This window comes from Thamnophis sirtalis, unplaced genomic scaffold, assembly GCF_051295495.1.
Source record: "Thamnophis sirtalis isolate CommonGarterSnake01/CBP01778 unplaced genomic scaffold, rThaSir2_p1.2 scaffold_1, whole genome shotgun sequence".
NCBI classification, from domain to species: Eukaryota; Metazoa; Chordata; class Lepidosauria; order Squamata; family Natricidae; genus Thamnophis; species Thamnophis sirtalis.
In genome coordinates this window covers 24,173,982-24,188,459 of record NW_028261381.1, presented here as the reverse complement: position 1 = coordinate 24,188,459, position 14,478 = coordinate 24,173,982, and the positions used below count along the sequence as shown (strand labels likewise).

Genomic DNA, 14,478 nt, shown 5'->3' with positions numbered 1-14,478 from the left:
ATAATCTCTCCTACTCCATTAATTTAGCACAGGTAACCCAATATTTCTATTAATCTTATTATCACATTTACCCTGAGCAAATCATCTATACGACCTTCTTTTTTTTCCAAGTCTTGATTTTTATTACTTTCAAGTGCAGTTAATTTCAACATTGTAAGATCAGTCTGTATAAAAAAAATGGGGGTGGGGGAAGAGAGATGGGAGAATGTAAAAACCCAGCAAATTAAATGCATATCATAACAGACCATTCTAAGTAATTATTGACCTCTTTAACCCAAGCAAAGTAACAATTTCCCTTAGGAAGACAGAGAAAAAATGAGCACTATATACATTTCTGTGGTTTTATTCAGAAAGCACTGACTGATGCTTAGCTTATGTATTAAAAACTACAAGCCTTAAAATTTACAAGAGAAAGTCCAAAACCTTCCAAACCCAAGGAAAAGAAAGGGCAAGCTTTCTCCCGACACCCTATTTGTGCAAATGTATCTTAATGGCTTTTGTTACTCGAACAACCAATAAACAAATTAATGTGACATAAATGATTTGGGTCCACAAAAAAGTCAGTTCCAGGTTCAGTCAAAAATTTAACTTTAACAGAACTTTCAGAGATTAAAAAAAATGCCAAAGTACTAATGAAGAGGATCCAAGATAAAATGTCCATTGACATAGATTTTTAGGTCTAATCTTTACCAAAAACGAAATGGCCTTGTAATCAGAGCTGGATATGCTGTACAGACTCTGAAGGAAGGAGGCAAGTCAACATGATGCCATGATGCTCAATCCCAATAAACTGAGCCAACCCAGGATTATCATGATTGATGGCATCAAAAGTTGCCAAGAGGTCAAGTAGAGTGAGGATGGATGAACTATCCCAATCCTGCCCATACTAGAGGTTATCCAAAAGCATGGCCAATGCCATTTTCATCCTATACCCAGGTCTGATTCCTGACTGAAATGATTCAGATACTCTGTTTCCTCCAAGGTCCTCTGAAGCTGTACAACCATCTTCTCTACCGCCTTCTCCCCAGCCCCCAAAAGGGAGATGAGATTCTGGACAAAACTATCTAGTATCGGTGGAATCTAGCTGTGGCTTCTAGACGAGGGGGTGAACTGAGGATTCTTGAAGAGGTAAAGTAACAATCCCCTTCCTTAATGAAAAAAATAATCAGTCCCAGAATCCACCCACACAATATCCCCCAGGTTGCTTTAACAAGCCAGAAGGGATATAGCTCTAGAGAGCAGGTGGCTGAGCTCACAGTCCTGAGGACCCTGTCCACTTCCTCAGGTCCAACAGGTTCAAACCATTTCCAGATAACTGGGCAAGATTCCACCCTAGGAATCTCCTCTGGATTTGTAATAAGGCTAGCATCCAACAGGGAATAAATCCAAGTGAAATGCTGGGGATATCCCTTGTTAAGAGGTTCTCCTTTTTACCCAAGAGCATTTGTCTCACTTGAAACAGGGTTGCAGGACAGCAATCTGAAGATGATATAAAGGCAATAAATTCTGACATTTCACCACATTAACCACCAGGTAAGCGTTAACAGTGGCTCTACCACATCTTCAATGAGTCTCTTCCTGGTTTTTGTTATTGTGAATAGATAATCCTGATAGTAATGACCAGCATTTTTTCCCTCCCTTTCTTCCGTTTCATTCATCACCTGATGTTTCCAGTTTATCTATGAGTCGTGGAAACTTAAATCCCAAAGCAAATGTTTTGAAATATTTTCAATATTTTTAAAATAAATATCTCCTAGCAGATCACTTGATATTACAGTGGAGAGAGTTGAAAACACGGACGTTAAGAATGCTTTGTTTCTAGGTATCGCCAGCATTTCACTGCACCACGTGCTTCACTTTAGTTATGGAGACCTACAGATTCATTGCAAAGGCACTTTTAGAAATATGGAGATAGAAATGGAGAAAAAAAAAGGTGAATGAAATTAATTAACGCCTTCATTTATTCATTTACTTAGCACTAAATAGATACTGAGAATTCAAAATAACACACCTGAGTGACTTTAAACGATAACTGTTTGGGTTGCGTAACAGGGTGGTCCCCAAAAGACAATGCCGTAGGAGAGGGGCTGTTTTGCCGAACCTAGATATACAAAAAGAATTTATCATATAATCAGAACACTGGAATAAATCTTTATAAATTTTTGCATTAGGGTTTTCAATGGGTGACAATTACACAATAGGCAAGAATTTTATTTTTCATTCTGTAAATCTAAAGGTATCCATGATACACAAGATCCATGAGATATTAATGCAAAGTGGTTTTTTTTAAAATCAATAAAAATAAAGCATCTTAGAAACAGCACAGAGGATCAAGAAATTTACTTGATTTTTCTTGAATATAATTACTCCTGAAGAAAAAAACACTTTACAGATTGCTATATAAATACAATAACCATGACATGAAAGTTCCAAACACTGTTGGACAATGGCTTTCCCCATGATACTGTTTTTGGGACAATAGCTGGTTGACTTATATTTCCCCTACTATCAAGGGACACAATGGAAAAAAACACTTGAGAGCATCTGCTAGTTTCAAATTCTTCCAGTAGCAACTATCGTCCATTACAGCAAGTAGAAATTGTGTTAAGTTTCAGTAAACAATGCAGCAACTTCAAGTAACTAAAATGGATGTGGGATGAAAGGCATTTACCACACAATAATCAGGAAACCTTATTATTGCTATTGATGAACTAGGTTGATTTGTCTATTTTTAGCTGTCTGAAGCTTTATGTAACCACAACCCAAGGGACAGATAAGGACATCCAGAGAATTCACCAAAGAATAAGTGCTTGTCACTTTGCTAGATTGTTGGCTAGAAAGGATGCACTATCCATGGATACAGATATAGATGGTAACAATTTGTATGATTTTAAAATTTCTCCTGTTCATTAAAGTAGCTTGTCTAATTTCAGGCTTCTGGATGAATCTGAAAGAAAGCTAATGGTGCTCTAAGTAATTGGTAAATATATAGTGAAATATAGTTTTCTTTTATGATAATAATGAAAGAGGAAATCTTTTATCAGGGCTGAATAAAATAACCAGGACAAGAAAAAAAAATGGGATGGGGATTCTTCTCAGTGAATGTTTTCCCCCAAGTAAAACTGGAAACCACAATTATTATTTTTTAAAAATGGATACTTTCTCTTATATATAAGTGATATAAATGCAAAGACTGTTTACCTCCCCTGGATATTGCAGCTTCTCTGAATTTTCAGTTTTTTATTTTTTTAATAGTTTATCAATGTTTTTCCCCAGTTGATGAAGCAATAGCAACCACAAATTTCCTTGGTTAAAAAATGCTTTCATCTTCCAAAATTGTGCCACTGTGAAGTAGCAGTAGGACTCAATGGACCACATTTGAACATTCAGGACTTTAAATTTATTTAAGCTATGGAACAACATCTAGCATATTAGTTTATTTTTAGACTTATTTCTTTACATTTCCTTGCAATGGCCCTTCATAATATGATTTTTGGCATTTCTTATAAGCATTGACTTGCAAGTATCTCCAGCTAACTTCAGACCGGACATCATAAACAAAGGAAATTAATTCTATTTCTGTACAGGTTTATTGCCAAGTAATTGGTCAGTAAAGACATAAAACAACAGGATAAACAATTTTGCCCAAAGAACATAATATAAAAACAGCCGCTGCAATACTAGTTTCAAAAGTGCACGAGACATTCTGCATTGGATGCTGACTAATGATGTGTATAGATTACACTTACAGAAGAAGGGGCGGAATGTGAATTTTGAGGAGAACGAATGGCAGGAGGCATTCCTCTCACTGGACTAGACCCATTTCCACCTTGATACTAAGAGAAAAAAAAGATGCATATTTACTGAAGCATCAATGATGGCAAACAATCAACTCTTATCTATTTATAATTCCCTATTTAAGGTAAAATGGTTGCTTTCCATGTATTGTTAGCTTTATTCTTAATATGATTATTAGATTATTGATGTTAATTTCTGCAAAAAGTAACACTAACAACAATAACGTGATCTGACAGCTTTGTACAACAGTTTTTGTTTTTTTTAACTTCACTTCTGCTAAATTCGGAGTGCTACTAAATTCTAGGCATGCCTAAACTATACATAGTAAAAGTATTAAAAGAAATTGTTTTGAAGAAACAAATAGCTCCTCAAGAGATGTTAACAACCTGCCTTGTAAGGTTTTTTGTTTCTTTGATTTAGGTCTGACTCCAGAATGACACTGGGCATTTCACTATATAACATATATTATAAAGTACAATATAGACAACTAGAAGCAATATAAACAAAGAAGTAATTATATATTGACATATAAATATATATCAAAACACTTCTCACAAGGGACCTCAGAGACTCTAGCTCAGGGCTTGAGGTTCAAACTAAATCTTAAAGGTTCTCTGGAATGCCATCTGTTCCAGTTTTTGCATTATATAACATTTATTTATTTCTTGTTTGTTTGTTTAAATCTGTATGGCCGCCCACTAGCTCTCATTGACTCTGAGTGGCTTACAAAAATTAAAACCCAATCTACAAACAGTAAAAAAAAAAAACCTCCCCCATCCCCCTAGCGACAAAATCAGTCAGACAAGCCACTTGATGGGCTCCATTTCACTCCACCCCCAGGCCCATTGACAAAGCCAGGACTTCAGGGTCTTGGAAAAGAATGTCAAAGTGGAGGCCAATTTAATCTCTGCAGGAATGTTCCAAAGGGAGGCAGCCACCACAGAGAAAGCCCTTCTTCTAGGTCCTACCAGATGTACCTTCTAAGGAGAAGGGATCTGCAACATTCCTTGCCTTACTGCTCCGGTGAGTCAGGTACTATTATTAAATAGTACAAAGGAGAAAGCCATCATAACTCCATAAATAAGCTGAAACAATTGCCTCAAATTTATAAACATAGAAATAAAATTGAAGAAATTGCCATAGATCAATGGCTTCGTAATGCATAAGGTTGAAGTAGAACAGCTTTATGCACATTCTCCGCAATCCCGTATTGGTAGATTTTGCGTAAATACTCCCGTTAGAAAATTTTACTTTAAATCACATGTATAGTTTAAAAAATAATGTGGCTTATCAAACTTTCCATGGGCTCAACTCTATCACTGCTAGCATATGTGAGCCATCCAATGAACAAGCTTTTAGTTCTATGCCTTCAATTCATGTATGTTGAAAGGGCACCAATAGCACAAAATCAGAACTGTATGGTTAAAAAAACCAAAGACAAATTTGCCTTTCGGAAGCTTGTTATAGCTCAAGAATATAGCCTTATTAAATTTAATATCAGATGTCCCATTTAAATTTTCTTTAACACTAGTGGGTAAATCAAGACCTATAATTTTTGATATCAAGTACCATCTGGATATGAAATAAGCACAATTAAAACATAGCTGAATTTTAATTACTAATAATATGATTCTACAAGAAGATTAGATCCATCAATAGGAATATATTCCTTGTGCAATATGCTAGAAAACCTTACAGAGCTGATTTCAAGGCACATACAGAGGGAAGGGAGTGGGAGAGAAAGATGAAAGGAAAACCACATAGTGCAAAGGGAAGTCTGGTTATATACCATTGGATTCAGCCCAACACTATTAGGCTATCAATGCCTAAATGGAAAAGTAAGCTATACATTTTTAATACACACTCCTCTCTTAATGTGGGCACAGGAAGTTAACAGGAACATTTAGGTTATGCTAATACTTTCTGTCAAACCATTTGTATATTAAGTCTTTGTAAAGCTGGGGATTTCTAATTAATTTCATGCAGACAGTTGTGTTAATTTAGCCACCTTCTCCACCAAACATCCAAAAGTTGGATGCCTAATACAACAAGATTATTTTTTTCTCAGCTTGGGTAAGTAAGAGAAATGTTAGGGTTAGTGCGAGTTCTATCTGTATGGAAAATGTTGTGCCATAATTAAATCAAAGAGAAGCTGTATTTTTATCACCAGGAACCATAACTTTTCAGGTGAGAAAAAATAATAATCCAACTTGAACCCCAAATTGCTATAAGGACCTGGTTTTAAACAGGATAAAAAATGTAAGAAAATATCAACTTTTGGGAGAGAAAACTGAGAACATGTAGTGAAAGGGAAGGAAATTCCCAGGAACAATACACAGCTCCTAAACTGTTATTCTAGCATAACATCTAGGATAACATCCACGTTTTTTTAAAAAAAACCTCATTATGTAGGGTCATTAAGATTGATAGGATCCTTGATTAATGTTTGCACACTGGGATTACTGAAATAGAAAAGCAAAACTAAAACTACAAGTCTCTATAGCTTGCCTTTCATATTTTTATGCAGAAAAGATTGTCTATAATTAACATACATGATGAAAAGAAGACCATTAAGGAAGTTTGTTATCTTTTTCAAGCTTCCATAGTTGACTTAAAAATAGAGTGGAAGTAGATTTTGATAATCTTTTTAATACAATCAGCATAAAACAACAAACTTTTAATCCTCCTTTTGATATTTGCTATTCAGACCAAAACAAGCTAGAAGGTAGGTTCAAAATTGGCTACAATTCCTAAAATACCTCTCAACTATGGAGCTGAATAATACAATTTGTGGTTCAGAATACCCAATCCACTCTCATCTGTGTTTAGCATTATGTTGTAAGAAAGCCTTGGTTTTTAGCTTGCCTGTTTGAAAGCCAAAAAATAATTTCACAATTTTGGATTGTGAATGAAGATAAGCTAATTGAAAAAACCCCAAACAATTATTTGCACTAAGGGCTCCACTGCTATTATAAACAATAATGGAGTGCAATCAATTACATGCTTAATTATGGAAAAGTCATTAAAATGTACCAAGCAGATACCCTGAAAAAGAATGGGGGTGGAGGATATATACATTATTATTTAAATTCAAAAATGCGACTCTAGGTAGCTTCAATAAACAAAAAACAAAAGATAAAGAACAAACAATAAATAGCCCTTAAATGGCAATCAGTAACTTAAAATTATTGTCTTATGATGGGAAATCCAACCATTTTGACTCCAATATACAAAGCTGGGCTTAAAAGGTATACTAATGGCCAAAAGAATTGGGAATCAATTGTATGTTGGTGGAGCAGACTGTTCTAGAGCAGGGGTCCCAAACCCCAGGTCCGTAGCCTAGTGTTGGACCGTGGCCCATTTGGAACTAGACCACGGAAGTGGTGGGCGAATGCGTACAAAGCTGCATTTGTGAAAGCAGTGCGCAAGCACAAAACCATTCCCTCTCCCCCCCCAGTCCACTATAGTGATTCACTTAACAACTGTGGCAAGAAAGGGTTACAACAACTGCATTGCTTAACAATGGAACTATTGGGCTTAATTGTGGTTGTAAGTTGAGGACTACCTACTGTGCTTACCGTTCTCTGATATGGCACAATAAATGTTAATAATGAAAAAATTTAGAGTCAGAAGGCAATAGTTTGAAGCCAGCAGGCAATGGTTTAGATTGATAGTACTTAAAATAATAGGTATAATTTTGTATTCTAGGCACTTATTGCACATGAATATTTATTTCTGGTATGAAACCATATGAGCTCCATTTTTAAACTACTTTTTAAAAATAGATACCAGGCCATTTCCTATCAAATGAAGTACACTTTAATGTATGAATACTTTTAATCAGAATCAAAATAAAAGATCATATCAACAAAATCATTTATATTAAAATTGAACTTACCTCAAAATAGTCACTAATTTTGTGCCCACGTCCCCCAATGTTTTTCCCTGAAAAAAAGATTAAGAAAAAAACAGTGGGGAATTTTTTTTTAAAAAAAACATAAACAATGTCACTTATATTTCCTAAATAGTTCCTTACAGCATATTCTTTTAATTTTGCAAGTATTTAAATAAAATTTGCCTAAACATATCTTTTTGAGAAAGGGAAGCATGAGAAACAATCCAGTTTTCCCAGATTTATTTTTACTACTGATTTAAGTATAATAAAGTTTAGCTGAAGTTTGTAAAATAGCACCTGTTAGTTTGCTGCAGAAAACAAAAGAGCAATTCATGACTAACAAATTTATAATGGCATGATTTTTTATATGGAGTCACTTACTGTTTTTATATCTTCTAGTCATAATAATTATATTTAGCTTTTATTCATATTATTTTTTCAAACTGATTCTATGATTTTTCTATGATTCTAAATATATTTAGCAGAATCAATTTAGGAAGCAAAGAAAATGTCCTATCAACATTTCACTAGCTGAGGAAATTAGCAGCATGAAAAAATAGATTACTTATTTATTGTTATAGGTCTTACAACACTAAAACATTGTAGTTTTAAAATATTATTTACCAATTATAAAATTAAAAATGTCTAATCAAAGTCCTTAATTTGAAAACATTTTATTCTGATACTTCCAAAGGAGTTCCCTTAAAAGGCCTGAAAGTCTATAAAGTAAGAACAATCTTTACTAAAAGCCATCATAACAAGCTTTTTTCTTAAGTTTTTATTTTGTCTCACAAAATATTTAAAACATGTGAAGGAAAAATATGAGCACAATGTTAATAATGTACCTGACAACCATAAAAGTATAGAGCCTTTCAAACAATTATCTTGTTCAAAATACTGTTAGCATCAATAACTTATTAACAACTCTAATAGATATCATTTTTGTTATAATATTTATTAATTAGAGGGGTGTTTGTTTTGGGCACCTATGAAATGTGGATAATAATTAAAGGAATCACAAAACAGAAAGAGACTCACCACAATCTCTAATACTTCAAAAAGTTTGAACTTTTACTGAATATGGCATTCTGATCAACTGGCAACTTCCATTCATACTATCAAATTGATTCCATAATAATATATTTTACCTTGACTACTTTCACTCTGGTTTTCTGCTTTCCTTTTTCTACCCCTTGAAGACTCCAATTGTTTTTTCTCAGGAGTCTGGCAAAAAAAAAATTTAAAACATGCTTTTTCAATAAATAAGAAAAGTTAGCAATTAATCTACATACTGTATATCTGTTTGGATGCTTTATTTAATGTCCCTTTTTAATTTTTGTAATATGTGTTTTCTCTTATGTTGTACAGCGCCCTGAGTCCTTGGGAGAAGGGCGGCATATAAATCTAATAAACCTAAACCTGTACCAAAAAGAAGCAAAAAAGCATAATTTATTTCTATAACTCACATATTACTTTTGTAACACAAAACTGTGTAATTACTTATTTACCATATGTAAAATTACATATTTACCAAGATTACATCATGTATTAGAATTTACACAGAATTTATCTCAGATAATTTAAACAAAAAAATAAAATGCTTGTATAGAAATACCGAATATATCCTTAAATATTGGCCTCTAAACAAATACATGTACTCTGTTTTGTTTTTTAAAAAAAAAACCATTAAGGGCCTTTCCACATAGTTCATTTAAAGTCCTTTCTGTTTGTTAATGAAATTATACATTAACTTTGACCAAGGAAAGAAAAAGTGGAAATATACCATCTGGCAAAGTATGAAGCACCAGAATAGAGGTATTACCAGCATACACACTGCACCACAGATATCAAACCACAAAATAATGAAGGCATGAATAACTGTCCCTGAGAACCCCAGCTCTAAAAGTGGACATAATAGGCAAACCAGCTTGGAAATAAGCAAAGTGTTCCATAGCCATAGCCTCTACCTGGTGCTCCAATAGGAGCCATGAATCTATGAGAACCCTTGTCAGAGTTTTGGCAGTGTGACAAGTATTATGTATAAACCCAGGAGCATAACACAGCACAGAGTCTTTATGCAATTAACAATGGTTTATATACAACTATATACAGACATATACATGCAGGAGATAAATTCCCTTACCGTGTTCTACAGATACAAGAAGAGAACTGAATACACGCTGAAGAAACACCCTCTAGTGACCACCTATAGACTGCTCTTAAAACAGTAAATGACTTATGTGGACCCCACCATCAGAGTCTTAAAAGGGTTGTACCATAGCTGCAATGAATCAGCCTCATTGCATCAGCCTTGCTGATTACAGTTTACAACCTTTCATCAGCTGGCAGCTATTAAATCCTCATTACCTTGACAACCCTCACGTTATGCACTTGACCCTTTGAGAAGTAAGATACAACACTTTTAGAGCCAGATACAAGCAAACTTACTAGATGAACAGCAACCAACTTTTTGGGAGTTAGTTACAGCTTCATATTTTACAGTTTCTAGATCAGGGGTGTCAAACTCAATGTCAACCCTGAAGTTGGCCAAGCTGTGACCATTTTCTTTTTGATAGTCACCTAGCAACTGGACTATATGCTGACTGGACCATGTGACTGGAGACTCTGGGGGGAAGTGACAAAGTTTTACTTTTAATTGGGTGTAAAACCGGTGGGAACTTAGAGCCAGTTCTTCACCAGGAATGTGCCAATTTGAAATGCCCCAAAAATGTTATTTGAGGAATTTGTTTGCCTAGGAATTCTTACTGAATGGGATGTATTACTTGGAACCTTGACACTCAATTCATTGAGGGCCGCAACAGGGCTATGATTGAGTGGGTGACCGACTGAGTGGGTGTGACCAGCGTGATGCCACTCCCCAAACTGCTGGCATGTTTCCTCTTCGCATTGGGTAGATCGGGCCGAAGCTACACTGGCCCCAATGTTTCCTCTTCACATTGGGTAGATCTGGCTGAAGCGACATGGGCTTACATTTTACATTTTCCAAGACGGCCCTGTGGGCCAGATCTGATCCGGCCCACGGGCCTTGTGTTCGACATCCCTGTTCTAGATAATAAATCGAGATCTACTGTATCTCCTCCTTGGCCTACGATAAAGATATAATACAGGGTACCATCAGCAAACTAAGAATATCTCACCCTAAACTGATGGACAAGCTATCTCAGCATTTTAACATAGTTTTAAAAAAACACAGAGAACAAAAAAAAATGAAACTCTATAGAAGCTCATATAGGAGCAGCCAATGTCTTTTTCATTCATCCATCATTACCACTGTTTGAACTGTCCACTCAGGTAAGAGTAATTACTATAAAATTATGCCAATTTCAGCCCTTGCAGCTGATCCAGAAGAATACTATGATTGATGGTGCTGAATGCCAATGAGAAATCTAATACCAAAATAGCTGTACTTCCTTTATTTAAGTCTTGACAGAGAACATCAACAAAAGGGAGCCATGTGCCTTCCATCCCACCTTCAGTTCTGAAAGCAGCAAATCAGGGTAATCCTTTTCTTATCCAGCACTCCTGTATCTGCGTTCCAACCACCTTTTGTAAAATCTTCCCTAAAAAGGCATTCCAAACATTGCATTTATTGCCCAGGCCAGATATTCCTGAAGGGGTACATCACCGCATCTTTCAAGTCTATAATATTCCTCTCTTAAAGAATCATTAATCATGTCCCAAATCCAATCATTCTCTCAACTTTCATTGCTTGATAGAACCAGGTGGCAGGTTTCTAGCCCACCGTTCACTAAATTCATAGTTCATCATGGAATCACCCAAGGAGTCAAGGAGAGGGCACAACTGGAGGTGGTGAGTGAAGCTGTGTCAGATTTTATTTATTTAAAAGGTTTATATGGCTTCCACACAATTAAGACCATCAAGGCAACACAGCACTCTCACGCTGGTAGACAACTATAGAGAGTTAAGTAAGATGATCTTGACAGACCTTACCTGGGCTCAACTCCTCTCCTGGACAAGTGCAGGGAGGGGGAATTGTCTCCACATTTCAGAGGTCAACTATTATTCATGACAGAACCGCTACCGAGTTGTAGTCCCACCTTAGGCATGAAAACCTGCTGGGTGACTTTTGTTGAGCCACTCTCTCTCAGCCCAACTCATCCCACAGGAGAAGAAAATTGTGTAGGTATGTTTGCCTCCTTGAATTACTTATAAAAATATTAAAGGCAGTGTTAGATCTACTATCATACCACCTCAGCCAGCTTCACTTTGATGGCAGCCTGCCCTAAAGTATGGGAGGGAGGAAATAGAGAAGGGGAATGGTAGGAACCAAAAGTGCCAACCAAAGACAATTGTTGAATGATGCAAAGATATAGGCATGGGAATGGAATGTGATAGGAATGCGAACCAAAGAGGCACCAAACTTTTAAAACACCATCCAAAACCACCAGTTTGAACATTATTGGACATTAGCACGGGGGCGGGGGGTGAGAGAAGGGGAAAACTATCAGCTTTATGTGGGAATCCTCAGATCTGCGTTTACATACACTGTAACCACTTGGCTTTAGTAAAAGTATACTGTTTGCTACGAATAGAGTTGAGGGCCTATTCTTTCCTAAATCCCCAAGCTGGGGCAGGTCTAACAGGCAGGATTAATTTAATTAATTTAATTTAATTTATTAGATTTATAGGCCACCCAATCCCGGAAGACTCTGGGCGGCTTACACAGAAGAAGAAAAGAAAAAAAACAAACAAAATAAAAGTAAAATAAGATTAAAATTCTCCAACACGCATACATTCAAATTGGGGCTGGACCCTATATAATAAGGTCAACAGCCCCAGGCCTGCCGGAACAGCCAGGTTTTAACAGCTTTTCTGAAGGCCATGAGGGTGGGCAAGGTCTGGACCTCTGGGGTAGCTGATTCCACAGGGTCGGAGTGGCCACAGAGAAGGCCCTCCTCCGAGGCCCCGCCAGCCGACACTGTCTGGCTGACGGCGTCCTAAGGAGGCCCACCCTGTGGGATCTTATCAGCCGTTGGAAGGTGTGTGGCAGTAGGCGATCTCGCAAATACGCTGGTCCTGAGCCATGTAGGGCTTTAAAGGTAATGACCAACACCTTGAATTGCGTTCGGAGACCAATTGGCAGCCAGTGCAGCTCGCAGAGGATAGGTGTAATATGGGTGTATCTTGGTACACCCAATATTGCTCGCGCAGCTGCATTCTGGACTAGCTGTAGTCTCCGAAGGCTTTTCAGGGGTAGCCCCATGTAGAGCGCATTGCAATAATCCAGCCTTGAGGTGACAAGGGCGTGAGTGACTGTTTGAAGTGCAACCCAATCCAAGTAGGGCCGCAATTGATGCACCAGGCAAACCTGGGCAAAGGCCCCCCCTGGTCACAGCCGACAAGTGGTGTTCCAGTGTCAGCTGTGGATCCAGGAGGATCCCCAAATTGCGGGCCCTCTCTGAGGGGTGTAAGTTTTCACCCCCCAGGATCAAGGATGGACTGTCTGAACTGTCCTTCAGGGGCAGCATCCACAGCCACTCGGTCTTGTTGGGATTGAGTACGAGTTTGTTTACCCCCATCCAGATCCTGACAGCTTCCAGGCATCAGCACATCACGTCTGCCGCTACACTGAGCTGGCACGGGGCAGATAGATACAGTTGCATATCATCTACGTATTAATGGTACTTTATCCCGTGCCATCGTATGATCTCACCCAGCGGTTTCATGTAGATGTTGAATAGGAGGGGGGACAGGACCAAACCCTGTGGCACACCACATTTGAGGGGCCTAGGAGTCGACCTTTGCCCCCCGACCAACACCGACTGCGACCTACCGGAGAGGTAGGAGGAGAACCACCGTAGAATGGTGCCTCTCACTCCCACCTCCTCCAGACGTCGCAGAAGGATACCATGGTCGATGGTATCGAAAGCCGCTGAGAGGTCAAGAAACACCAGGATAGAGGAGTGCCCTCTATCCCTAGCCCGCCAGAGATCATCGGTCAGAGCGACCAAAGCGGTTTCTGTGCTGTACCCAGGCCTGAAACCAGACTGAAAGGAATCCAGATAATCCGCTTCATTCAAGGTCCGTCGAAGCTGAAGCGCCACCACCTTCTCAACAACCTTCCCCAAAAAAGGGAGGTTGGAGACCGGACGGTAGTTTTTCAGGATGGCTGGATTCAGGGAAGGCTTCTTGAGGGGCCTCACCACCGCTTCCTTTAATGGTTGCGGGAAAGACCCCTCCTGCAAAGATCGCCTGGAGCCAGCCGCATGTCACCTCCCTGCTGGTCGAAACCAGCCGGGAGGGGCACGGGTCCAGGAAACAGGTGGAGGCACTCATCGCTCCCATGGCCTTGTCCACTTCCTCAGGGGTGACTAAATCGAACTCATCCCAGGAAAACCGACTTGGACTTGTCCTCGGCACGTATTGCCCAAGTGGAGTCTAGGTCTGTCCGAAACTGAGTGATTTTGTCCGACAGAAACTGAACAAATTCCTCAGCTCTTCCCTGCAGGGGTTCCCCCACCCCCTCGCCTTTCAGGAGGGAGCGGGTCACCCTGAACAAGGCGGCTGGGCGAGATTCCGCGGATGCAATAAGAGTGGAAAAATGAGTGCATTTTGCCACCCGTATCGCCACTAAATAAGTCCTAATAAAGGCTCTTAGTAGTGTTCGATCAGATTCAGAGTTACTAGACCTCCAGCGTGAGCCAAGGTGCCCTCCTGGATCCACTGCCATGGAGAGGCCTCAAAGGCGCAATCCGATCTAGTGCCTCAGTTGCCGCAGCATTCCAAGCAGCGACTAAGGATTC

The 14,478-nt window shown here is 38.4% G+C and overlaps 1 protein-coding gene across 1 annotated transcript in view; it reads right to left on the bottom strand.

The window, feature by feature from the left end:
* The window catches only part of TLK1 (tousled like kinase 1), a 79,640-nt gene that overhangs the window by 29,139 nt on the left and 36,023 nt on the right, over window positions 1–14,478 (bottom strand). Inside the window, exons 4-8 of the mRNA XM_014073601.2 lie at window positions 8,842–8,917; window positions 7,697–7,743; window positions 3,750–3,836; window positions 2,012–2,101; window positions 72–164 (exon numbers count right to left, since the gene is read on the bottom strand). Coding sequence (XP_013929076.2) covers window positions 72–164; window positions 2,012–2,101; window positions 3,750–3,836; window positions 7,697–7,743; window positions 8,842–8,917 — 393 coding nt within the window. The remainder of the gene's footprint in view (window positions 1–71; window positions 165–2,011; window positions 2,102–3,749; window positions 3,837–7,696; window positions 7,744–8,841; window positions 8,918–14,478) is intronic.